A 25,437-nucleotide genomic window follows, 5' to 3' on the forward strand; every position below is an offset into this window, starting at 1 on the left:
GGAGTGACTGGGCTATGTCGTCAGCATCATGCTGTGTTCCCAGAAGTAGGTTGGATGCCAAGACATAATTTCTCCAAGTTCACTGGGAATTTCAAAGAATCAGAATGCAATGTTTTATAGAATGGAATTTTTCCCTTTCCAACAAATGCAGCTAAGCCAAAGCCACACCAGAGCATTAGCAAAGCATTTCTGGAGAAAACATTAAAGCAAAAGGAGGCCAGTGAAAGAGATGGTGGGGGAGCTAACGATATCAAAAGAGCTTCGGAATTGGTCTGTTTTTCTTCTTTCTATTTCTATTAGAATTTGTGTCTAAAGCCAGTAATTAAATACCTGTCAGAATAATATGGTAATGAACACCTAATTTGTCTCATGAATCATGTGAAAATTCTTTTCTGTACCCCAAATAATTCAAAAGAGCTGTCACTTTCTTTTGGAGAATAGAGTCAGCTTTGATGCCACACCCATAGGGCCTGGTGGTGAGGTCTGGCAGTTCTGCAAGGGAATGTAATAAAGAGCTTGTCTGGAAGTCTGGAGACATAGTCTGAGGTTAGCCTCTGACCACAAGCACCATAGGCCCCTGTGTGTCTTAACCACACAGATACATATTTTGTTGACAAAACCAGAAAAGTAAAATATGGTTCCTTGAAACTAAACCTCCAATAAGGAAATACCCCACCCTTTCTCAAAGAATGCAGAATGCTGTGCGGCAAAGGTTGGTAACAACACACACTTTACAAATGCCTCTCTCTCTGTTAAGAGGGATACTAGCTATGCATTGTTTATTTTTAGATTACCAAATAATTTTCCATGACAAAATGCTCTGGGTCACAAATTGAGCACAAATATAAAATAAAATTAACCATCTGAAGAAAGTATAAACTGCTTTAGGCAAACATACCCTAAAAGCAGTTCTGAATGTGGAACCTTGCTGGAATTCAACAGAGGTAAGCAGGAGAACCTGCTGCCACCAACTCTTGTTTCATGCCTGAGAACAAGTCAGTGTTTACAAGCCTGGTGAGCCTGGCAGAAGACAATCCAGAATCATCTGTACTGTATTTACACAGAGCAGCAGAGAAATGAACACTTGGGAATGTTAGGTCTCTGGAAAATCACATGTTCCCAGCTGAATGATGTAGAGGTGTGTGATCAAGCAGAGGAGAGTAGAGGAGGGAGAGAACTAACATTTTCTGGGCACCTGCTAGGTGATGGGTATGCTAGCTACTTCGCACATACGTGGCTGTGTCTGCTGAAGCTTTTGTTTTGTTTTACTTAATTATTAAGAGAAGGTCTCAGATTATTTCTGTCTGGATAACATCAAAATGTCCCTAGACCTTCTTTATGTCTGGAAGATTCATTTGAACCACTCTTCTTAGTTATATAGATTCAAGTTTGCTGAGCCATTCCTGATAGAGGACGTGATAGGAATTTTTGTGATTTGCTTGGTATTCAGCTCTGATAGATAGGAGGAGTGGGCTAAATTTGTTTAGTGGACTTAAGGAGCCTCTTGAAGGGGAAGGTGACCTGGACCACTTCCTTTTGTCATTGTTGCTATTCTTTTTATTGAAGTATACAGTATTATATGGGTTTCAAGTGTATAACACAGTGATCCAACACTTATCTACATATTTAGATGTTCACCCCAACTAGTGTAGTTGCTGTCAACACAGAAAGATGTTACAGAATTATTGACTATATTCTCTACGCTGTACTTTCATTCCTTGACTAATTTACATTATGATTGACATTTTATGCCACTTTATCCCCTTCACCTATTTCACCCACCCACCCTAACCCTTCCCCTGTGGTAACAACCAGTCAATTCTCAGTGTATATGTGTCTATTGCTGTTTTATACATCTTGTTTTGTTTTGTTTTTTAGGTTCCACTTACAAGTAAAGTTATATAGTATTTGTCTTTCTCTGCCTGGCTTATTTCACTTAGTATAATACCCTCTAGGTTCATCCATGTTGTCACAAATGACAAGATTTCTTTTTTTTTATAACTGAATAGTATTTTATTGTGTTTATGTACCACATCTTCTTTATCTGTTCATCTATTAATGAATACTTTGGTTGCTTCCATATCTTTGCTACTATAAATAATACTGTGATAAACATAGCAGTACATATATATTTCTGAATTAATGATTTTATTTTCTTAAGGCAATTCCCAGAAGTAGAATTACTAGATCATATCATATTTCTATTTTTAATTATTTGAGGAACCTCCATACTGCTTTCCACAGTGGCTGCCCAATTTACATTCCCACCTACAGTACAGGAGGGTTCCTTTTTCTCCACATCCTCACCAACATTTATTATTTCTTGTCTTTTAGATAGTTCCTATTCTGACTGATGTGAGGTGACAGCTAATTGTGGTTTTGATTTGTATTTCCCTGATGATTAGTGATATGGAGCATCTTTTCATGTGCCTGTTGGCCATCTGTATGTCTTTTTTATTATTATTATTGAAGTATCATTGATACACAATCTTATTGTGTGTCTTCTTTGGAAAAATGTCTATTCAGGTCTTCTGCCCATTTTTTAATAGGGTTATTTGTTTCTTTTGGTGTTGAGTCATGTGAATTTCTGTATATTTTGAATGTTAGCCCCTTATCAGATATATCATTTATGAATATATTCTCCCATACTGTAGGTTGTCTTTTTGTTTAGTTGATGGTTCCCTTTGCTGTACAGCAGCTTTTTAGTTTGATGTCCCACTTGCTTATTTTTGCTTTGCTTTTGTTTCCCTTGCCTGGGAGACATGTCCAGAAAAAAGTTGCTCATGCTTATATTCAAGAGATATTTGCCTATGTTTTCTTCTAAGAGTTTTATGATTTCATGTCTTATATTTAGGTCTTTGATCTATTTCAAGTTTACTTTTGTGTATGGAGTTAGACAGTAATCAAATTTCATCCTCTTGCATGTAGCTGCTCAGTTTTCCCAACACCATTTATTGAAGAGAATGTCTTTTCCTGGTTTTATGTTCTTATCTCCTTTGTCATATATTAATTGACCATAAATATGTGAGTTTATTTCTGGGCTCTCTATTATGTTCCATTAATCTATGGGTTGTTCTTGTGCCAATATCATACTGTTTTAATCACTGTAGCTTTGTAGTATAGCTTGAAGTCAGAGAGTTTGATACCTCCAGCTTTGTTCTTCTTTCTCAAGATTGCTTTGACTATTTAGGATCTTTTGTGGTTCCATATTAATTTTAGGATTATTTGCTCTAGTTCATTGAAAATGCCATTGGTATTTTGATAGAATTGCACTGAATATGTAAATTGCTTTTGGCAGGATGGCCATTTTGACAATATTAATTCTTCCTGTCCAGGACCATGAGATAGATTTCTATTTATTTGTCTTCTTCAATTTCTTTCATCAATGTCTTATAGTTTTTAGAGTACAGGTCTTTCACCTCCTTGGCTAGGTTTATTCCTAGGTATTTTATTCTTTTAATGTAATTGTAAATGAAACTGTTTTCTTAATTTCTCTTTCTGCTAGTTCATTATTAGTACATAGGAATGCAACAAATTCTTGTACTTTGATTTTATATCCTGTACTTTGCGGAATCCATTTATGCTAATAGTTTTTTGGTGGAGTCTAGGGTTTTCTATATATGGTATCATATCATCTGCAAATAGTGAAAGTTTAAGTTCTCCCTTACCAATCTGAATGCCTTTTATTTCTTTTTCTTGTCTGATTGCTGTGGCTAGGACCTCCAGTAGTATGTTGAATAAAAGTGGTAAGAGTAGGCATCCTTGTCTTATTCCTGATCTTAGAGGAAAATCTTTTAGCTTTTCACCACTGAGTATGATGTTAACTATGGGTTTGTCATATGTGGCCTTTCTTATGTTGAGGTATGTTCCCTCTAGTCCCATTTTGTTGAGAGTTTTTTTAATCATGAATGGATATTGAATTTTGACAAATGCTTTTTTAGAGTATGTTGAAATGATCACGATTTTTATCCTTACTTTGGAAAATGTGTATATCACATTGGTTGATGTACAAATATTATTCCACCCTACATTTATGGAATAAATCCTACTTGGTCATGATGGATAATCTTTTTGATGTATTTTTTAAATAAACTTCCTATTTGAAATTCAATGTTATCAGAATTTTCAAATGAATTGGGATGATTCCAAGTGAGGTCCAATGGTAGGAAAAGACACTAATGTCCAATTACCCACCATGAAAGAACGGAGTGTCTGGACTTGGTGACAAGTTCCTCTGGAGCTGGTCACTGTGGCGCTGATGTCAGAGGGTAACACAGAGCACAGCAACTGGCTATGTGGGTGTGACCTGGAGATGAGTTACCTTGAGAGGTCAAGCTTGGGCACCACCATATTGTGTGCAAGGACCTGGACTAGAAGAGGCATGGCAGCAGTGATTAAGGGCACATTGACCTGGGTGGAAACTATTCATTCAAAAGGTCCCCCCAAAAAACAGCAGCTGCTGAAACCAGGGCCTACCAGTGGATGGGTCAGGCTTTTCTGAGTTTCTCTCTGTCCTGGGGGTGGGTAGGAGACTCCTTCAGAATAGTAAGCCCCTTGAGTTCTCTGTTCAATTTGCAAAGGAGGTTTTAAATAGGTGATTAATTAGAAATTTTTTAAAGGCATGACCAAACTTATACCCCAAGCTAGTAAGGTGGATCATAAGATCCCACTTAATCTTCACATGCACTCTAAGAGGTAAATACTATCACTCCCACTTCACAGATAAGAAGACAAAGACCTGGTGGAGCTAGGTGACTTGTCCAAGGTTATTAAGCAAGTAAATTGTGATGTTGGGATTTAAATCCTGGCCTGATTCTCAGCCTGTCCTCATTTCCCTTGTGCACACTGAAGTAGAAGCCATGAAAGTAGTCAATAGCACTATCATGCCAAAGAGACTGGCAACCACTTAGGCACAGTTCAGGAATAAAACACCACTATTTGGCATAAAGGTGGAGAGATAAACCAACTAATCGCTAATATCTAAATTTATCTCATTTGCTCACAAATGTAAAATGCACCTGGATATGTTCAACATACACGCACCTTAATTTTGAGATCCAGTTCTATAAATCATAGGAAATATTTCATGTATTTCTATCTCTGCAAACAGAACTAGAGGTATTAGAGAAAAAGATATTCTTCAGGAAAACCAACTGAAAAGCCTGGACTCTTCAGGTTGAGAATGTAAAGGCTAAAGGGAAAGTGGCAAAAGGATATGTAATTAAACATGGCTAAGGAATTATTTGCCAAACTCAGAGTTTTAGCATGAGGAAGCTTCTAGAAGCTGGAAGGCATAAAAGTTCCTATAGAATCCAAAAGAATTTAAGTAAGCTCATAAGGGATCTATTAAAAAAGGCAATTATTTAATCCAAACAAATTATGTATTATTAATTCAATCCAAATTAAAACACTATCACCTCATAGAAAAAGGCCCAGTACTTGTACCAGAAAATTCACAGTTAATAAACATGGTAATCAATATCACTAATAATTTTTAAAGTACATTAAAATGTTTGCCAAACCCTGTTTTAGCACAAGATAGGTAACATGTATTGCCTATCAATAAGAAAAAAATAATTTTAAGGTAAATAGCCCTGGTTGGTAAGAGTTGAGAGAAAGAGACATTCTCATATACTGCAGGTAAGACTTAAAATTCATACAACCTTGGAGACTGTTGAGAATTAGGCTTGGGGTTGATTAATGATTGTGCATTGAGTCCCCTATACAGAATTTTATTGTTGTTAACAACCATTTGATCAATAAATATGAGAGATGCCCTCTCAAAAAAAAAAAATTCATACAACCTTTATGGAAAAAGCCTGGCAATATGTAGTAATAGCCTTTGTCACTATAAGTCTAAGAAGCTGGCTTAATAAATTAGCTGTAATACTGGCAAAAGTTATTATTTATTTGGGGCAGATATTCCTATCTATAGTAGCATTGTTATTTATAAATACATTCTTATTTATAATAGCACTATTATTTATAAAAGCAGAAAACTGGAAACAACTTAAATGCTCAAAGGAGACTAAATTAAGTAAATTATGGTACAATGTGATGTTGTGGAGCTATTTAAAATAAACACTTTAACAATGAGAAATGTTTTATTAGAAATTTAGGCAAAAAAAATCAAGATCAAATGGTATAGATAGAATGTTCCCAGCCATGTTAATAATTAAAGAGACCAAATGGAAAGACTTCAAACTTTTCATAGTGATTGCTTCTGTATGTAGGATGATTTTTCACTTTTATATTTTTTGTACCCTCTAATATCTTTGAAATGACTCTGAATTACTATTTTTACAATAGAGAAAAAGGGAACTAAAGGAAAAGAAGTAAAGATAGAGGAAGTTATGGTTATTTCAAGCAGCTTCCCAAAAGCTGATAACAACCTCATGACTCCATGAGGAGACAGACGGTTAAAATGACTCAATCGTTGTCTTTGTTCTTAGGTTTTTATAACGGAGCCTAACAAATTTCAAAGCTTCCAGGTAAGAGATACCTGAAGAAAATGGAATGCAAGGGCGTGAGAAGGACTGAAGGGCTAAGTCAGGACCTAGAGAAGGGTGGTAAATGGGCTTACAAGGTGTTTAGCCTGAAACAGCACCTGCTCCACCTTCATAATAAAATAACCAGGAGGGAAAATAAAGCACCTTGTCAGTGAAACAAACTGGAAAGACCTGTTCACGTGCAAGGGTGCTGTGCTATTTATAATAATATTTGTGGTCCTTTTCCCAACAACCTTTTCTGGCCTCAGATCAACAAGCCAATGTTGTTACAATTATAGCCATAAATTCTCATATCCTATTTAAATCCAATAAGTTGTAAAAATGACATTAATGGACTTTGTCAGCCATGAGAGAAAATTATTGATACTGATTTTCTACAATAATAACAGTAACAACAACTACCATTTATTGAGTCCTTCCTATGTACCAGGAAGTTTCCTGTGAGAGGTCCTTTACATAGGAAGGGTAGTAGAATATGCCACCCCAAAATATGCCACTTTGGCATAAGGATTATTTTGAGCATAAGGCAATTGGGAAAAAGCAGGTACAAGAACAGCTCCATGCCCTTCCTCTATTTACCCAAAAGCAGGACATAAATTTGTAAAGGTGTCTCCTCTTCCCTCTCAACCAGGAAAGATAGAAATTAATCACTGGAAACAACTCTAGACCCTTAGTAGCCCAGAGAAATCTATCCCAGAGGAATCTACATAACAAACCTTACTAAAACTAGCCCTTATGTACCATTAGTTTCCCCAAATTTGCGTTCCCAAAATTTGCCACCCCCAGAAGCTCAAAGTTCTTTTACTTTGTCTTGTCACTTTTCTAAAAATGTATTTTTTTGTTAAAACACTATATAAGCCCTAACCACTTCTCTCAGCTACTCACTTGAGTGCTCCCATGTGTATGTGTAATGCACATGTTAATAACTTGTTTTTCTTTTGTTTATCTGTCTTCTAGTCTAATTTACAGGGCCCCAGCTAGAAAGCCCAATGTAAGGAGAGGAGAAATATTTGTTCCTCCTCTGTACATATCTCAATCCTCCCAACAAGGAGGTACCATTATTACCTGTCTTGCAGGTACCATTATTACCTTCATTTGCCCATGAGTGAAGAAAGGCTTATAGATGTTAAACAACCTGCCATGGGCTAAGCTAGTAAGTGACAAAGCAAGTCCAGGGTCCATACTACATATGGAAAATAAATAAAGTAATAAAAGTTCATGAGTCTCACTTGTATCAAGTATTATTCTTGCTACTTAAACTAAATATCACATCCAGGCTCACTATTGTTCACCTCCTTATACCTTTAACTCACATGCCTTACCAGGTGTTGAATATACGTATAGAGTAAACATGTTTTAACTGACATTATGAAAGAATAATATGCATGCTGAAAAGGGTAATATCCTAATTTACATATCTGAATAGCTCTTCTATTTTGATATAATTACATGATTCAAACATTCATGATCTTAAGTACAAAGAATATTTCCTAATACTCACTGTAGGTTGTAAGCTATTTATAGTGTCCTCCCTTAAAGAATACATAAGCAAAACAGATCCTTGATCACATCAGCCAACTACCCCCAAAAAGACAGGTGGGACCAGGGCAAGTCACATATTTTTCAGTAATAATGAAAGTGGCCATTCATCCCTTCCTTATACACTTTCAAAATAGGTTAAGTCCTAAATGTATGGCTAGAAAGGGTCAGAAGTGTTGTTTCTCCACCCTAAATTGCTAGGTCAGAAGGACATATATCTACTACTCCAGCCAAAATTAACCAAAACAAAAGGTGCTGAGCTAAAGCATTTCATAGGAAAACCAAGAATCAACCCCAAGCATCTCGTACAAACTTCCCACTTTTTGATCTGACCATTTCTATTAATATACCAGAGACATTTTAAGTGCTCAATTAATGTTTAGCTATTGTGTTGGTTATTATCATTAATAACATCTGTTGCATCTAACCCAGAAAAATAACAATGTCAATATCAAACATAAATAACATAAAACATGAAAAACATATCAAATATAATTTGCTCCTTCCAATTTTCTGATTTGCTTTTCAATGCTCTTTTTTATTAAAACTTCAAAATTTCTTTCAAATACCAAAAGAGTCATAAGAAAAATATATATATACTTGTCATGGGATTCCATGATGAGAGAAGGCCACCACTAAGAAATAACCCTCCTATTTTCTTGAAGGAAATTATGTCAACAATTCCCACTACTGATGTAAATTTCCATATTGTTAAACTGCAATGCTAGAATTTGGATAGTCATTCTCCTGGGAACACCTGAGCTTTGATGCAACAGCAATCTTGGGGAAGGAAGTTTGTACAGGTAATGCAACCCAGGAAATGTTTGAACACTTTTTGTGTTCAAGTTATGCTTATCCTAACTGCTCTGCCTATCTGGTGAGAGCAGGAGTCTAAATTCCCACAGGAGGTAGTCATGTAATGAGCAGTCTCTGAAACAGTGAGAGAGGGAGTCTGCTCCTGGTACTTACTTGGAACACGTTGCTTTGGCAGAGACTTGATGTGATGTAAGAACAATTGGCAATTGAAGTCCATGAAGGAGATCATGCCTACATTCCAATGCCATGAAAGTTTCAAAGTGAAAAACCAGTCTTTAGCGTGGAGGTGGATGATCTACAGAGGAGAGAGAATGGAACTGAAAGGAGCATGGAAATGGGAGGTAGGAGTCTCTTCACAGAAAATTCCAGAACAGAGCCTGAGACTCCTGATACGTTGGCAACTTTTTTTCCTTCTCTAGGGACAAATTAAGACTTCCTCCAGGTCATACCAATATAAGCAGCCAGGTCTAAGTATGTACTCTTAAACATTATGCCGTAATGCCTTTCATAATGAGGCTCTGATGCTAGGAGATCCTAAAATGCCTAGTGAATCATGTAACAAACTAAATCATGCTTAAATATAACTTTCATATCCAAGTGCGCTTTATTGGATTCAAATTCTCAGAAAATCAGTTTATGCAAATCTCCAGCCACTCTGCAAATAAGAATTTTCTTCATAATAAGGTTTTTGTATTTTCATGTCATTTTCACATATATATGTGTATTCCACATGCTCCAGGGCAGAGAGACAATATGAAATTAGGCAGAAGGAAAAGACAATTTTTTAGGAGAGCAAAACAAAACAAGTTCTCCTTGTACTTTAAAGTACCACATAAAATGTTTCACTGAACACTGGAAACTGGACAGTTACTAAAATGAAATCTATAATTTTTCTAAACCAAACAAAAATTTTCAGTTTGTGATTTTTTTAATTTTGGTATCATCAATCTACAATTACATGAGCAATATTGTTTAATAGACTCCCCCCATCATCAAGTCCCCTCCATATCTCCATATACCCCATTACATTCACTGTCCATCAGCATAGTACGATACTATAGAACCACTACTGGTCTTCTCTGTGTTCAGTTTATCATTTTTAAAAAAATTTCTCTCCCCTCTTTGATGCCTTCTTGGGATCTCAAGATGAAATTTCAAAGTGTTTTTCAAAGTAAGGTCTTTGACAAGCAGTTTCCTCTTAGTTCAATTTTGCAAACATTGAAATGAATAGCACAAATTATTTCAGCTTCATTTTCATCTACTTACAGTGCTGTTGCTTGTGATACAAAGAAAGGAGTATGCAGCAGGGCCCAGCAGATCCTTTACAGCTGTCCGCTAACCCACAGGAGCTGGCTATGGACCAGTGGGCATTTGTGGGAGCCCTTCATCCCCTTTCGATGCAGAAAGCAGAGTACAGCTTCAGTTATGAGATAATTGTTACTTGGGAGGAAGAGGTCTTCTCAAACCAACTTGCTTTCCCCTTAGGGAAAACTGAATTTCCTTAGCTGCATTTTCCTGACATTTCAGGTTATTCAAGTGCTTCATTTCATGCTCCCTTTCAAGTTTTATGGCTGAAAAATAAAATATGTGAAGCAGCTCAATTGACTTTTTTCACCAGGCATAATTTAGTCAAAGCTGGATATTTATCAACAGCAAAATTCATATTCCTGAATACAAACAAGGAGATGGGGCTATATAAATAAGGGATATAGGTGTGAATGAGCACATTTAAACATTTATCTGATAATAAGCAAAGTAACACATACACAATTTACAATTTATTAAAGTAGTTCTTTGAGAACTTACATTCTGCAGATGGGAGCAGACCATCCTTCATGGTTTTACATTTGTTTAGGTGCAAAGGACTACCAAATGTAATTTCTTCCAGGAAAGGCAACTTTATTTTGGTTAGGTTTGTGTACCAGGTTTTTGTAAGCAGTACAAGATCCCAAGGTTCCTGTCTGGGGCAAAAATTCACTAATTCATTAATAAATACTTCTTGCATATCTATTGTGGGATATACAGAAGGCATCTTATTTCTCAGTTCTATTTTCCTCAAGACAATTTGGTTTACAGGGGTGTAGTCAGGATATTCTAGAGTTGCAAATCTAGCCAGAAGGAGCTTTGTAATGTAATGACATATTGAAAAAGTACCATAAATTATAGTGACAGGAACTTTTATTCAAAAAAACCACCTTCCCTGGAGTCAATCCAATCCTTCCATGTTTTTTAAGAGGATGCAGGAAGAACTATAAGCTCCAAATCTTTTATGGCTGATAAAAAATATGATCACATTAGGAAAGGAACAAAGGGACTAATCATACATTGACCATGGTGCTTAGCATACACTGAGGCTTTGAGTATGTGATCTTATTTTAATCTTTATAATCACCATATGGGTAGACAAGGAAATAGAATCCCGTAAGTTAATTAAGAACCAGAACTAGTATTTAGCTTATATCTATTTATTTAGAAGCACTCATATCAAGAGAATCCTTAGAAAACTGGAGAAGGAGATAAAATCCCAAGTTGCAATATTACAGATAATCACTATAAACTTTAAATGAATTGTTTCATGTATCCTAATTCAGAAATGTAAAATATCAGCTACATGGTCCTCATCTACAGTGGATGTGAATTCCTATGCATAGACCTGCTTTGGTACCCATAGGGGAAGAAAGGTCTTAGACCCATGCACCTGCTTGTTTTCCTACTCCAGCTTCCTTACTACTTTATCATCTACATGAGGGAATGACTTGAAGTCTACAATTATAGATGCTGTTGAACAAGAGCACAAGGATGTATTTATAAGAATGTTCATTGAAGCACATGTAAAAAGAAAACACCCCACAAATATTGTTAATGTCTATCCAGATAGGCTGCCTTAACAAACTGTGGTACATATGTGTAACAAATGAATGAGGTTTATCCTTATAATGTTGATTTGGAAAGATAATCAATAAAACAACTACTATTTATCTAGCTCTTACTATATGTACAACCAAGTGAAAAAGATGGCATCTCTGCCCTCATATTGAGTATGTCTCCTTTGCTGCCTTAAACTTTCAGTCAAAAAGCTTCTTCTGCTCAGCCCTGCAGCCCTGAACATAGACTTGCTAACCATCAAAAAGAATTTTGCAGGAGATTGGTTTAAAGATGGCGGCATGAGAGGTGAGACAGAGACCTCCTTCTTAAACCACATATAATATTAAAATATAATTAATTCAACTAATCTTGAAAGAGCAACAGGAAAGAAGCCTGCACCAGACTGCATACAACTGGAGAAAAGAGCAGACCTCATGGAAAAGGGTAATGTACCAAAGCTGTGACCCGGTGGGGCCCAAGCCCTTCCCCACCCCAGCTCACTGGTGGGAGGAAGAGAAACAAAGTGGAGGAGGGAGTGGAGGCCTGGGACTGCAGAATACCTAACTCCAGAGATCTGCTCTGAGAGCATGAAACTACATTGCATGGTGCTCTGATGATTTAGTGGGGTTGGAAAGCTAAGACAGGCATAATACCTGGAGACACAGAGATTCCAACTGCTTGTGGAAAACAGGGATTCATATCCAGCTAATCTGCATGGGCAGTCTGAGAGACTTCCTAAAAGCAAGAGGGCTGCTAAAGGGACAAGGATTGAACAGAGCTTACTACACAAGAGAAGGGACAGGAAGACAAAATTCTCTGGGTGCACTCTGCCCAACATGTTGGGAGCTTAAACGATCTTCAGGAGCTCCACCTCCCTGGCTGGCTATGTAGCTCCAAGGTGCCCACCATGATATGCAGCCTGCTGTGTCTTCCTCCCAGCTAGCTTGCACCTGGCTCAGGTTCACAAACCGGCAGCCCCTGCCCTTGCTTAAGGAAAGCCAGAGGGAAGCTCTGCCTATGGTAGCTACAAACACAAAGCATAGAGGCTTACACTTGTGTGTTTGGCCACTGGTACTGGCAGTGGAGACAAGCATAGCAGCTGAGAAGGAGGAAACAGCTCTTTCCTCCCCCCAAGCACCAACATCACTCCCCTGCAACCCCCAACATTGCTCCAGGGGCTGAGCAGCACCAGAGAGTAGAGCTTCTGGGCACTAGAGGGAGCCACATACAAATATGAAACATCAAAGGAAACTGCTTCAAAGCAAAATTATGAATACACCTGAGAAAGATTCAAAAGAAATCTACCTCATTAATCTTCCAGAAAGAGATTTCAAAATAAAAACCATTAACATGTTCATGGAGGTACAGAAAAATATTCAAGAATTCAGGAATGAATTTAGGATACAGATCCAATCATTGAAGAATAGAAAGGTGGGTATTAAAGCAGATTAGATATGGTGGAGGAGATGATAAATGAAATAGAAATTAGGGAAGAAGAATACAAAGAAGCTGAGGCACAGAGAGAAAAAAGGAACTCTAAGAATGAAAGAATATTGAGAGAACTGTGTGACAATCTGAACAGAACAATATTTGTGTTACAGGGGTACCAGAAGAAGAAGAAGAGATAAAAAGAGACAGAAAGTGTCTTTGAGGAATTAATTGCTGAAAACGTCCCCAATCTGGCTTCATATTGAGTATGTCTCCTTTGCTGCCTTAAACTTTCAGTCAGGAGATAGTCTCTCAGGCTATGGAGGTGCATAGATCTCCCAACAGAAGGGACCCAAGGAGGACAACATGAAGAAATATAATAATTAAAATGACAAAGATCAAGGATAAGGACAGACTATTAAAAGTAGCCAGAGAGAGAAATAAGATCACATACAAAGGAAAACCCATCAGGCTATCATGAGACTTCTCAACAGAAACCTTATAGGCCAGAAGGCAGTGGCAAGATATATTTAATGCAATGAAGCAGAAGGGCCTTGAACCAAGAATACTTTATCCAGCAACATTATCAGTTAAATTTGAAGGATGTATTAAACAATTTCCAGATAAGCAAAAGCTGAGAGAATTTACCTCCCACAAAACATCTCTACAGTGTATTTTGGAGGGAATGATATAGATGGAAGGGTTCCTAAGGTCACAAGAGGTAATAAAAAGGGACAGACAATAATAGCTGTCACCAGAGGTAATAAAAAGGGATACACAAAAAGGACAGAATATAATACCTAATATATAAAGAATGGAGGAAGAAGAAAAGGAGGAAAAAAAAGAAAAGAACCTTTAGATTGTGTTTATAATAGCATACCAAGTGAGTTAAGTTAGACTCTTAGATAGTAAGGAAGTTACCCTTGAACTTTTGGTAGCCACGAATCTAAAGCCTGCAATGGCAATAAGTACATACCTATCAATAATCACCCTAAATGTAAATGGTCCAAATGCACCAATCAAAAGACAGAAAGTCACTGAATGGATAAAAAAACAAGACCCATCTATCTGCTGCCTACAAGAGACTCACTTCAAACCCAAAGACATGCACAGACTAAAAGTGAAGGGATGGAAAAAGATATTTCATGCAATTAATAGGGAGAAAAAAGCAGGTGTTGCAGTACTTGTTTCAGACAAAATAGACTTCAAAACAAAGAAAGTCACAAGAGACAAAGAAGGACATTGCATAATGATAAAAGGGTCAATCCAACAAGAGGATATAACCATTATAAATATCTAGGCACCCAACACAGGAGCACCTACATATGTGAAACAAATACTAACAGAATTGAAAGGGGAAATAGAGTGCAATGCATTCATTCTAGGACACTTCAACACACCACTCACTCCTAAGGACAGATCAACCAGACAGAAAATAAGTAAGGACACAGAGGTATTGAAAAACATATTGGAACAGATGGACATAACAGACATCTACAGAACTCTACACCCAAAAGCAGCAGGATACACATTTTTTCCAAAAGCACACAGAACATTTTCCAGAACAGACCACATACTAGGCCACAAAAACAGCCTCAATAAATTCAAAAAGATTGAAATTGTACCAACCAACTTCTCAGATCACAAGGGTATAAAACTAGAAATACATTGTACAAAGAAAACAAAAAGGCTCACAAACACATGGAGGCTTAACAACATGCTCCTAAATAATCAATGGATTAATGACCAATTTAAAACAGAGATCAAGCAATATATGGAGACAAATGAAAACAGCAGCACAACATCCCAACTTCTCTGGGACACAACAAAGGCAGTTCAAAGAGGGAAGTATATAGCAATCCAGGCCTATATAAAGAAGGAAGAAAAATCCCAAATGAATACTCTAAATTCACAATTACGGAAACTGGAAAAAGAAGAACAAATGAAGCCCAAAGTCAGCAGAAGGAGGGACATAATAAAGATCAGAGAAGAAATAAATAAAATTGAGAAGAATAAAACAATAGAAAAAATTAATAAAACCAAGAGCTGGTTCTTTGAGAAAATAAACAAAATAGATCAACCCCTAGCCAGATTTATTAAGAAAAAAAGAGATGCTATACACACAAACAGAATCAGAAATTAGAAAGGAAAAAATCACTATGGACACCACAGAAATACAAGGAATTGCTAGAGAATACTATGAAAATCTATATGCCAAAAAACTGGATAACCTAGAAGAAATGGAAAACTTTCTGGAAAAATACAACCTTCCAAGACTGACCAAGGAAGAAACAGAAAATCTAAACAGACCAATTACCAGCAATGATACTGAATCAGTAATCAAAATATTACCCAAGAACAAAACTCCCGGACCAGATGGATTCACCACTGAAATTTATCAGACATTTAGAGAAGACATAATACCCATTCTCCTTAAAGTTTTCCAAAAAATAGAAGAGGAGGGAATACTTCCAAACTCATTCTATGAAGCCAGCATCACTCTAATACCAAAACCAGGCAAAGACCCCACCAAAAAAGAAAACTACAGACCAATATCTCTGATGAAAATAGATGCAAAAATACTCAACAAAATATTAGCAAACCGAGATTCAAAAATACATCAAGAGGATCATACACCATGATCAAGTGGGATTCATCCCAGGGATGCAAGGATGATACAATATTCAAAAAACCCATCATCATCATCCACCACATCGACAAAAAGAAGGAGAAAAACCACATGATCATTTCCATAAATGCTGAAAAAGCATTCAACAGAATTCAACATCCATTCATGATAAAAATTCTCAACAAAATGGATACAGAGGGCAAGTACCTCAACATAATAAAGGCCATATATGATAAACCCACAGTCAACATCATACTTAACAGAGAGAAGATGAAAACTTTTCCTCTAAGATCAGGAACAAGACAAGGATGCCCACTCTCCCTGCTTTTATTCAACATAGTACTGGAGATCCTAGCCACGGCAATCAGACAACACAAAGAAATAAAAGGCATCCAGATTGGTAAGGAAAAAGTCAAACTGTCACTGTTTTCAGATGACATGATATTGTACATAAAAAAACCCTAAAGAATCCACTCCAAAACTACTAGAACTAATATCTGAATTCAGCAAATTTGCAGGATACAAAATTAAAATGCAGAAATCTGTTGCATTCCTATACACTAACGATGAACTAGCAGAAAGAGAAATCAGGAAAACAATTCCATTCACAATTGCATCAAAAAAGAATAAAATACCTCGGAATAAATCTAACCAAGGAACTGAAAGACCTATATCCAGAAAACTACAAGACATTCTTAAGAGAAATTAAAGAGGACACTAACAAATGGAAACTCATCCCATGCTCTTGGCTAGGAAGAATTAATATTGTCAAAATGACCATCCTGCCCAAAGCAATCTGCAGATTTAATGCAATCCCTATCAAATTACCAACAGCATTCTTCAATGAACTGGAACAAATAGTTCTAAAATTCGTATGGAACCACCAAAGACCCCGAATAGCCAAAGCAATCCTGAGAAGGAAGAATAAAGTGGGAGGCATCTCGCTCCTCAACCTCAAGCTCTACTACAAAGCCACAGTAATCAAGACGATTTGGTACTGACACAAGAACAGAGCCACAGACCAGTGGAACAGAATAAAGTCTCCAGACATTAACCCAAACATATATGGTCAATTAATATACAATAAAGGAGCCATGGACATACATTGGGGAAATGACAGCCTCTTCAACAGTTGGTCTTGGCAAAACTGGACAGCTACATATAAGAAAATGAAACTGGATCATTGTCTAACCCCATACACAAAAGTAAATTTGAAATAGATCAAATACCTGAATGTAAGCCATGAAACCATAAAACTCTTAGAAAAAAACATAGGCAAAAATCTCTTAGACATAAACATGAGCAGCTTCTTCATGAACATATCTCCCGGGGCAAGGGAAACAAAAGCAAAAATGAACAAGTGGCACTATATCAAACTGAAAAGCTTCTGTACAGCAAAGGACACCATCAATAGAACAAAGAGGCATCCTACAGTATGGGAGAATGTATTCATAAATGACAGATCCGATAAAGGGTTGACATCCAAAATATATAAAGAGCTCACGCACCTCAAACAAAAAGCGAACAATCCAATTAAAAAATGGGCAGAGGAGCTGAACAGTTCTCCAAATAAGAAATTCAGATGGCCAACAGACACATGAAAAGATGCTCCACATCACTAGTCATCAGAGAAATGCAAATTAAAACCACAATGAGATATCACCTCACACCACTAAAGATCGCCACCATCCAAAAGACAAACAACAAATGTTGGCAAGGTTGTGGAGAAACAGGAACCCTCCTACACTGCTGGTGGGAATGTAAATTAGTTCAACCATTGTGGAAAGCAGTATGGAGGTTCCTCAAAAAGCTCAAAATAGAAATACCATTTGACCCAGGAATCTCACTTCTAGGAATTTACCCTAAAAATGCAGCAGCCCAGTTTGAAAAAGACAGATGCACCCCTATGTTTATTGCAGCACTATTTACAATAGCCAAGAAATGGAAGCAACCTAAGTGTCCATCAGTAGATGAATAGATAAAGAAGATGTGGTACATATACACAATGGAATATTAATATTATATCAGTCATAAGAAGAAAACAAATCCTACCATTTGCAACAATATGGATGGAGCTAGAGGGTATTATGCTCAGTGAAATAAGCCAGGCAGAGAAAGACAAGTACCAAATGATTTCACTCATTTGTGGAATATAACAACAAAGTAAAACTGAAGGAACAAAACAGCAACAGACTCACAGACTCCAAGATGGAACTAGCGGTTACCAAAGGGGAAGGGTGGGGGAGGGCAGGTGGGAGGGAAGGAGAAGGGGATTGGGGGGTATTATGATTAATACACATGGTGTGGGGGGAATCATGGGAAAGACAGTATAGCACAGAGAAGGCAAATAGTGACTCTATGGCATCTTATTACACTGATGGGCAGTGACTGCAATGGGGCATGGGGGGGACATGATAATATGGGTGAATGTAGTAACCACATTGTTTTTTCATGTGAAACCTTCATAAGAGTGTATATCAATAATACCTTAATAAAAAAATTAATTAAATTAATATAAGTAAAGTTTTAGGTGAACTTTTAAACTATAATTATGGGTTAATGAGATATGTACCTAAAAATAGCTTGAAAATTTTTTTGTAACCTGAAACTAAAATTTTGTTAAGCTGAGTTAGGCTAAATTCATAGAATATCTAGATAATTTCCAAATAAGATAAAATAATGACACATTAATTACTAAATAGGCTTATCTACTTTTGGCTTCCTTATTACAGAAAAACTAAAGAAGAATTTGGGCCTGTTAGTAAACATGTTTTGGGCTTATTGAAAGATTGTATTAAGAAGAAGCTCATGTTTCTAAAAATTATGAAATATATTTATAAACTTGCTAATCTAAAGAATGCTGGTATAACACTTCACAGTTCTTTACTACTTAGTTTTCACTAGCAATTAAGATTTCTATAAGTTAAATTTGATTAAAGCAACTAGAAATAACAAGGGAAACATCTCTGCATGCAAGAAAAGTAAGATATATGCTTTCGGTAAAAGAAAATTTGAGGAATGGAAATGCATTCTTGTTGAAGAAAAAAAAGTAATTTTGTCCTAAAAATGGGAGGCTAATTATTTAAAAAAGGAAAGCTTAGGGCAAAATCTGAACATGAGAAAAAATGTTGTAAAAGGTTGTGGAAAAGGAATTTAATGTATGCAAGCTGGCTAAGATTAACATGAATTGGTTATAAAGGTGTCAAAAATAAGCTTTAATATCAGTTGTGATCTTACATAGAACTGAATCTTCTCAATATTAAAAGAGGTAAGCTTTGCTAACAACTATGTAATTCTCTGCATTTGACTTTAAAATCTTTTATTGTCCCTTCGGTTAAATGGATAATTAAGTATTGTTTCATAACGATCTGTGATCCCATTTAGGAAAGTGCTTCAAAACCTATTTTGGTATTTTGAACTTCTCAAATTGATTCTAAATAAAACCCTTTTTACCTCTAATTAACTCAGATTTTTCAGAGAGATGCTGGAACATGTCAGAGGATTTTCTTCTCTTATTTATTTAATATGTTAAACTATATGGAAACATTGTTAAATAAGTGATGCAGACACTTAGATTATATTTGTTTAGGAATATGTTATTAAAGTTAATATTCTAAAAGTCACATGAAACTCCTAGAAATTTGGTATGTCCTGATATATTACTACTTGTAATTATGGTTATTAAAAGGTTTTATGTTACAGAAAGAACCAGATTTCCTTGTCAGATGTGTTGTGAAGAACTCTCACCAGATCTATAACCAAGGCCATTTTTAAATCTTTTGTCATTTACAGTTACTTACTTAGATGTTTTCCAAAAGTTCCCTGTAGAAGTACTCCATCTTCAACCCTCCTACACTGTTGGTGGGAATGTAAATTGATGCAACCATTGTGGAAAGCACTATGTAGGTTCCTCAAAAAACTAAAAATAGAAATACCACTTACCCCAGGACTTCCATTCCTAGGAATTTACCCAAAGAAAGCGAGATCCCTGATTCAAAAGGCCATATGCACCCCTGTGTTTATCGCTGCACTATTTGCAATAGCCAAGATACGGAAGCAACCTAAGTGTCCATTAATAAGTGAATGGATAAAGAAGACATGGTACATAAACTCAATGGAATATTATTCAGCCATAAAAAGAAGAGAAATCCTCCAGTTTGCAACAATATGGATGGATCTAGAAGGTATTATGCTCAGTGAAATAAGGGAGTCAGAGAAAGACAAATACTATATGATTTCACTTATTTGTGGAGTATAAAAACAAAGCAAAACAGAAGGAACAGAATAAAAGTAGACTCATAGACCCCTAGAAGGGACAGTGGTTACCAAAGCAGGATGGTTAGGGACGGTGGAGGGGAGAGGTTGTGGAGAGTGGGGGGTAGGGGGCAGGGGAGTAAGGGGCACAATAAATTGCAATCACAGTATAGGTTGGTTACGGGGATGGTAGTACAACACAAAGAATACAGTTAATAATTCTGTAACATCATACTACGATGATGGACAGTGACCGCACTGGAGGGGGTGAGAACCTGATAATATGGGTAAATGTTGAATCACTGTGTTGTATATTTGAAACTAACATAAGATTGTATTCAATGATACTTTAATAAAAAAAAAGAAATAGATTTTCTCAAAAAAAAAAAGCTCCATATTCAAAGAGATCCATGGAAGGGATATCTGACAAATAAATACAAGTTTCTGATACTCTGAAGGTTATAAGGCTAAACTGGGTAAGAATTTCTGAAACTAATGGAAAACTGGGTTCCCAAAGAACAAGAATTAGTAACATGGGACTGAGTGAACTGAGGAAGTATAATTTTTATGACTTTTTGTTTACAACATTGCTGATTTTTTTTTTTTAATGTTTTGTTTTTCCAGAGTTAAACTTTTTTTCTTATGCTACAACTTAAGAGCAGTTTGGTAAATTATAAGCAGAACTGAAACATGTATCTTTTTCTCCCTACTTGATCCCACCAGAATTCAGAAACTCCCAGTGAGTATTCTTTTAGGGCAATATCGCTATTTCCCTAAGTTCAACAAGAATCTGTTATCCTTGTAAAAGAACATAATTGGAAGCATATGCTAGGCACCATTCTAATCAGTTTAGATATATGAACATATTTAACAGCCCCAGCAACCCTATGAAGAAGGTAAATGCTGTCATTATGCTCATTTTACAGATTAGGAAACAAGCACAGAGAATGATTTGTCCAAGGTCATAAGGCTGTTGTTGGCCATGGGTTTGGGATTTGAACCCAGAAAGTCAGACTCTGGAATCTGTCCTCTTAACCATGAGGCTATCCAAGATATAGTGGGGTAAAAAACAAAGCTCAATATAATTCAACCTGTAAAAATATGTATGTGCATCTTGTATCTTTACTATATAGCAGACAGAAATTCTCAAAAAATATAAAACATTTTATCTCTGAGTTGGAAGGGGGAATGGGATATGAAAGAGAACATTTTTTATTTTCCTTTCAAATGCTTCTATATTGTTTGAATGTATTTAGGGTATTTTTTATAATCTAAAAACACTTAACCAAAAAAAGCCTAAGATGAGGAGCTGCCTTAGCAAATGAATTCCAAAGCATGTTACTACCTTCTGTTCCTCTTAATTTAGCTGCTCTTATAAATAATATGATATCAAATTCTTTCTTGTGAGAATGACAGAGAAGGAACTGGTTTTACAGAGATTATTCATGATATAATATTCTGCATAACCAAAACTGTAGAATTAGTGCTTTAAATCATTCTCCAAGCATAGGAAGATTATAAAAATTATGTTTATAATAATATTGGCTATAGTGATATTGTCCTAGAGTTCAAGACCTAAACACATACTGAACTGAGAAAACTAAATAAAATGTAATGGCAAGTTTTCTTTGATTTTCATACAGCTCTGGTTTTACAGTGCCATAGGCTGTCTCCATTTACTTCTTAGAATACTGTTAAAAAGAAAAACTCAACTGACTCATAATGGTAAATATGTCATAGACTGTTGCAGAGAGGTTAAATTAAAAGTCCAGAAATTCAAAACAAAAAAAAAGCTATGTAGCACTACAATACTACAGTGAAACTAAATAGAGTGAAACTAAAATGTGGCAGCAACCTACATTCAGTATTGGATTTACTGTATGCCAGGCAACGTGCAAGTACTTTACATACATTACCTCCTTTGTATTCCACACCATATACATAGGTATTGGTATGTCCATTTTACAGAAGTGGAGGCCAAGGGATAGAGAAGTTAAGTAATTTAATCAAGGTAATATGGGGAGCCAAGGGGCAGAGCCAGGCATTGAGTCAGGTCTTAATTGCAAAGCCCACATTGTCTATATATCGCCTGCCAACAAGTACAGGATGCAAAACTGACTCTGTACCAGCTAAGTAAGTGCTCTGTTAATATACACTTAAGTCATTTTTAAGTAGATTTACGCTATCTTCAGAAGTATTTTAAGGTGGTTGATGATAGTAGAAAATGTTGCGTTGGAGTAGGAAGACTCAGACGTATAACCCTGTCATTCTTTTACTACATGACTGAGTTTAATTAAAGCACTTCTCCAACCTGTTTTCTTATTTGAACATCTTTTATTGTAAAGACCAAGTAAGATACTTTATAAATTCGTATAAAAGCATTTTCCTTTCAAAAAAATTAACATTCAGACACCTAAAAATGCCTCACATAGTCCATTATCTCATACCCAACGTAAGGGTGTCTTGCCTGTATCTTCTATTTCAACAAGGACACGCTCTACCTCCAGTTAACGCTTACCATGATAACATACTTACACTTTATAACAACTGCCCCCTAAAATGGTTTTCACAGTGTTCTTTCTTGGCAGACCATAAGCCATGGTGAATTATTATACTTCAATTTCCTAACATAGTTGCCTGATGTAATGATTCGGATACATTGTTCACTTTGCCTGAAATGATTACAACGTATCGAATTAATGACTTTCACTTAAATATTTTTGAATATTCAAAAAACAAAATATTCAAAATAAATATTCAAAAGCATTTCAGAATGTCAGAAAGTCCCTAATAAATGTTTACTGAAGCTTCACTAATTTAGAACCATGTTCTCTTTTATTTTCCATGAACTCCATTTAACGTTTCTTGCCATGTAAGGAGAAAAGGCCAAGGTAACAGCAAGGGTAACCGCCAAGGCATTCTGTCAGAGCATAAACCTGCCAAACTGGCTCAAACAGCTCATCACCAAAATGTGCCTTGGTGTGGCAATATCCTGTCCCCCGCCTAAGCCCTTTAAAAGATGCTAACCTTCCCAGGTTTTCCCCTTTTAAAAAATCTGACCTGAAAAAGCGGGCAACTTTAAGCCCCAGTCCCACTCCCCCTACGCACACTTCTCAGGGGCGAGTCTCTCGCCCGCGGACGGACTTTCCGAGGCGCAGGGCGCATCCCTCCGCACCTCCCGCACCCGCGCCCCGTCCCTTCCCGTTCGCTCGGCACGCCCCGCGAGCGCCGGGGCCTCGGGCTGCCGGGAGGGGGCGCCGGCGCCTGATCACCAATGCTACCTGCCCTGCCAACCGAGAACAGAGAGTATGCCGACTAGGTGCACCTGGCCACGCATGCGCAGGGGGGCACACGCCTCCTGGCCGCTCGCGCCCGGGGCTGCAGGCGGCGTCCAGGGCGCGGGCGTCACACCCTAGCCGTCACAAAGCGCCTTGTGGTGCGGGCCCCGCCCGCGAGGGGGACGGGCGGAGGCCTTCGAGTTCTACTGCGGAGGACAGACGCGCTCGCCGGGACCAGCCCGCGAGCAACAGCGAGGGCTGTAAGCTAGGCCTGCCCTGGGAGCGACAGCTTTAGACGTAAGGGGGTCGCGCTAAAGTGATTTGCAGACTTGGATTGGAGGACCACTTGGGGTCACCGTTTACGGAAGTGCTCAGTTCTGGCACGTTCACTGTGAGCGATTCTCGCAGGTGATGCTTGAGGAGAGCAGGCCCTAGTGGGTCAAGGCAGATTGAAGCGCTGAAGCTCGAAGCCCACAGGTGATATGTGTTCGTGTTAAAAGCAAGACAGTATCAGAAAACGTGACCTGACGGACCACTTTGTGAGGGCATTACACTGTGGTGATTCAGGATGAATCTATATTTTACTACATCAAATGGTCACCACTTACCGACAAATGAAAATAGCTTAACTTCCATTGTGCGTGAGGGTTTTGGAGTCAGAACTGATTTTGGAATTATATTTCTGCCTCTTGCTAGCTTTAAGATCTTGCTTAAATTCCCTAAGCCTCAATTTCTTCATCTATAAAACAAATAGAATACTCTGTATCACAGAGTTGTGAGGAATAAAGATCGCGTCTGTGAATTCTCTGCCACTTGGTAAGTGCTTAATTATCTAATTTTAAGCTTAGTAACAACTTTAGGAGATAGACAAAAGATACTTATTATTCCAAGTGTAGAAAAGAATGTACTAAGAGAAGTTAAAGGACTGCCCAGGGTCACAGAGCTAGTTAGTTGCAGGACCAACTTTTGAGGCTAAACACAGTAACTTTCCCACCCTGACACCTACCTCTGATACTGGCTCCTGACTAATTAGAATAGGCTCCCAGGGTTCACCCACCTTTAAAAGGTCCTTTTGTTCCTCCCAGAAATAGAAGGGGAGGACTCTCTTGCTCTTTGACATTTCTGTTCTAGTACCAATAGGAAAGAAGTAGAAAGGCATAAAGGTGGGTGTTAGCATAGAAAGGGGAGGGGGGATGAGAGTACATCATGCAAATAAGTTTAAGTATTGTTTTGTGGAACTTTCATTTCTGTTATATATGTGCATTCATACACATGCTTGTGTGTGTGTGTGTGTGTGTGCATGCAGTTTAAGTGTAAAGTCCAGTTCTCATAGTGGGTCTAAAACGTTTGAAAGCCACTCTCTAAGATCATTTCATTTTAGAGATGAAAAAGACAGACCAGATGAACTGATGTCACATCCAGATGGGCAGGCAGACCACCTTAGAGTTGGAAATGGCACATGGATCCATGGCCTGTTGACTTTTTAGAGATGAAGAAATCAAGAGCCAGGGAGAGGATGTGATGGGTCCAGGGCCACACTGAGAGAGACCACACATCCTGTGTTTTCTCCATGTGGGAAATCCATTTCCTAATATGCAGATAATTCCTGACAATTGTGTAATTTCCTATATGACTCACTTGGAACAAATATGGTGGAAGTTACAGAGTACAACTTCTGAGATTAGGTCATAAAAGGTATTGTGGCTTCCTTCTTGGGGTCTCTTGGATACTATTCCTGGAAGAGGTTGGTTGCCATGTTGGGAGGACACTCAAGCCACAGAAATTCACATGCAAAAGACTAGAGGCCTCTAGCCAACAACTGGCTAGTTGCTGAGTGAGGCCTGTTGCCACCAACTGCAAGGGAGCCATGTTGGAAGCAGATCCTCCAAGGCTCAGTCAAGCCTTCAGATGATTGCAGCCCCCAGCTGATGTCTTCACTGAAGTGTCATGGGAGACCCTGAACCGAAAACCTGCCAGCTAAATTGCTTCAGGATTCCAGGATTCCTGGGCCCTCAGAAAATAGAAGATAATGAATGTTCATCATTTTAAGCCACCAACCTTTCAGGTATTTGTTACAGAGCCATAGATAATTAATATCTTAATATGTATCTTGTAGAAG

At 37.4% G+C, this 25,437-nt stretch overlaps 1 protein-coding gene across 1 annotated transcript; it reads right to left on the reverse strand.

The window, feature by feature from the left end:
- Window positions 1-10,301: 10,301 nt before the first annotated feature.
- On the reverse strand, window positions 10,302-22,640 carry LOC118917912 (uncharacterized protein C4orf36). The gene is made up of 3 exons (XM_036896269.1): window positions 22,576-22,640; window positions 10,671-10,825; window positions 10,302-10,435 (listed from the first exon to the last, which is right to left on the reverse strand). Exons 1-3 carry the CDS (start codon window positions 22,638-22,640, stop codon window positions 10,302-10,304), a joined length of 354 nt encoding a protein of 117 aa, XP_036752164.1.
- Window positions 22,641-25,437: the final 2,797 nt, after the last annotated feature.

This window comes from Manis pentadactyla, chromosome 5 (genome assembly GCF_030020395.1).
Source record: "Manis pentadactyla isolate mManPen7 chromosome 5, mManPen7.hap1, whole genome shotgun sequence".
NCBI classification, from domain to species: domain Eukaryota; kingdom Metazoa; phylum Chordata; class Mammalia; order Pholidota; family Manidae; genus Manis; species Manis pentadactyla.

Coding starts and splice junctions, on each gene's coding strand:
- LOC118917912 (XM_036896269.1), bottom strand. CDS start 22,640: ATGGCTTATGGTCTGCCAAGAAAGAACACTGTGAAAACCATTTTAGGG. Junction 10,826..22,575: donor GGGGGCAGTTGTTATAAAGT/GTAAGTATGTTA, acceptor TTTTTGCCCCAG/ACAGGAACCTTGGGATCTTG. Junction 10,436..10,670: donor TCTGCTCCCATCTGCAGAAT/GTAAGTTCTCAA, acceptor TTTATTTTTCAG/CCATAAAACTTGAAAGGGAG.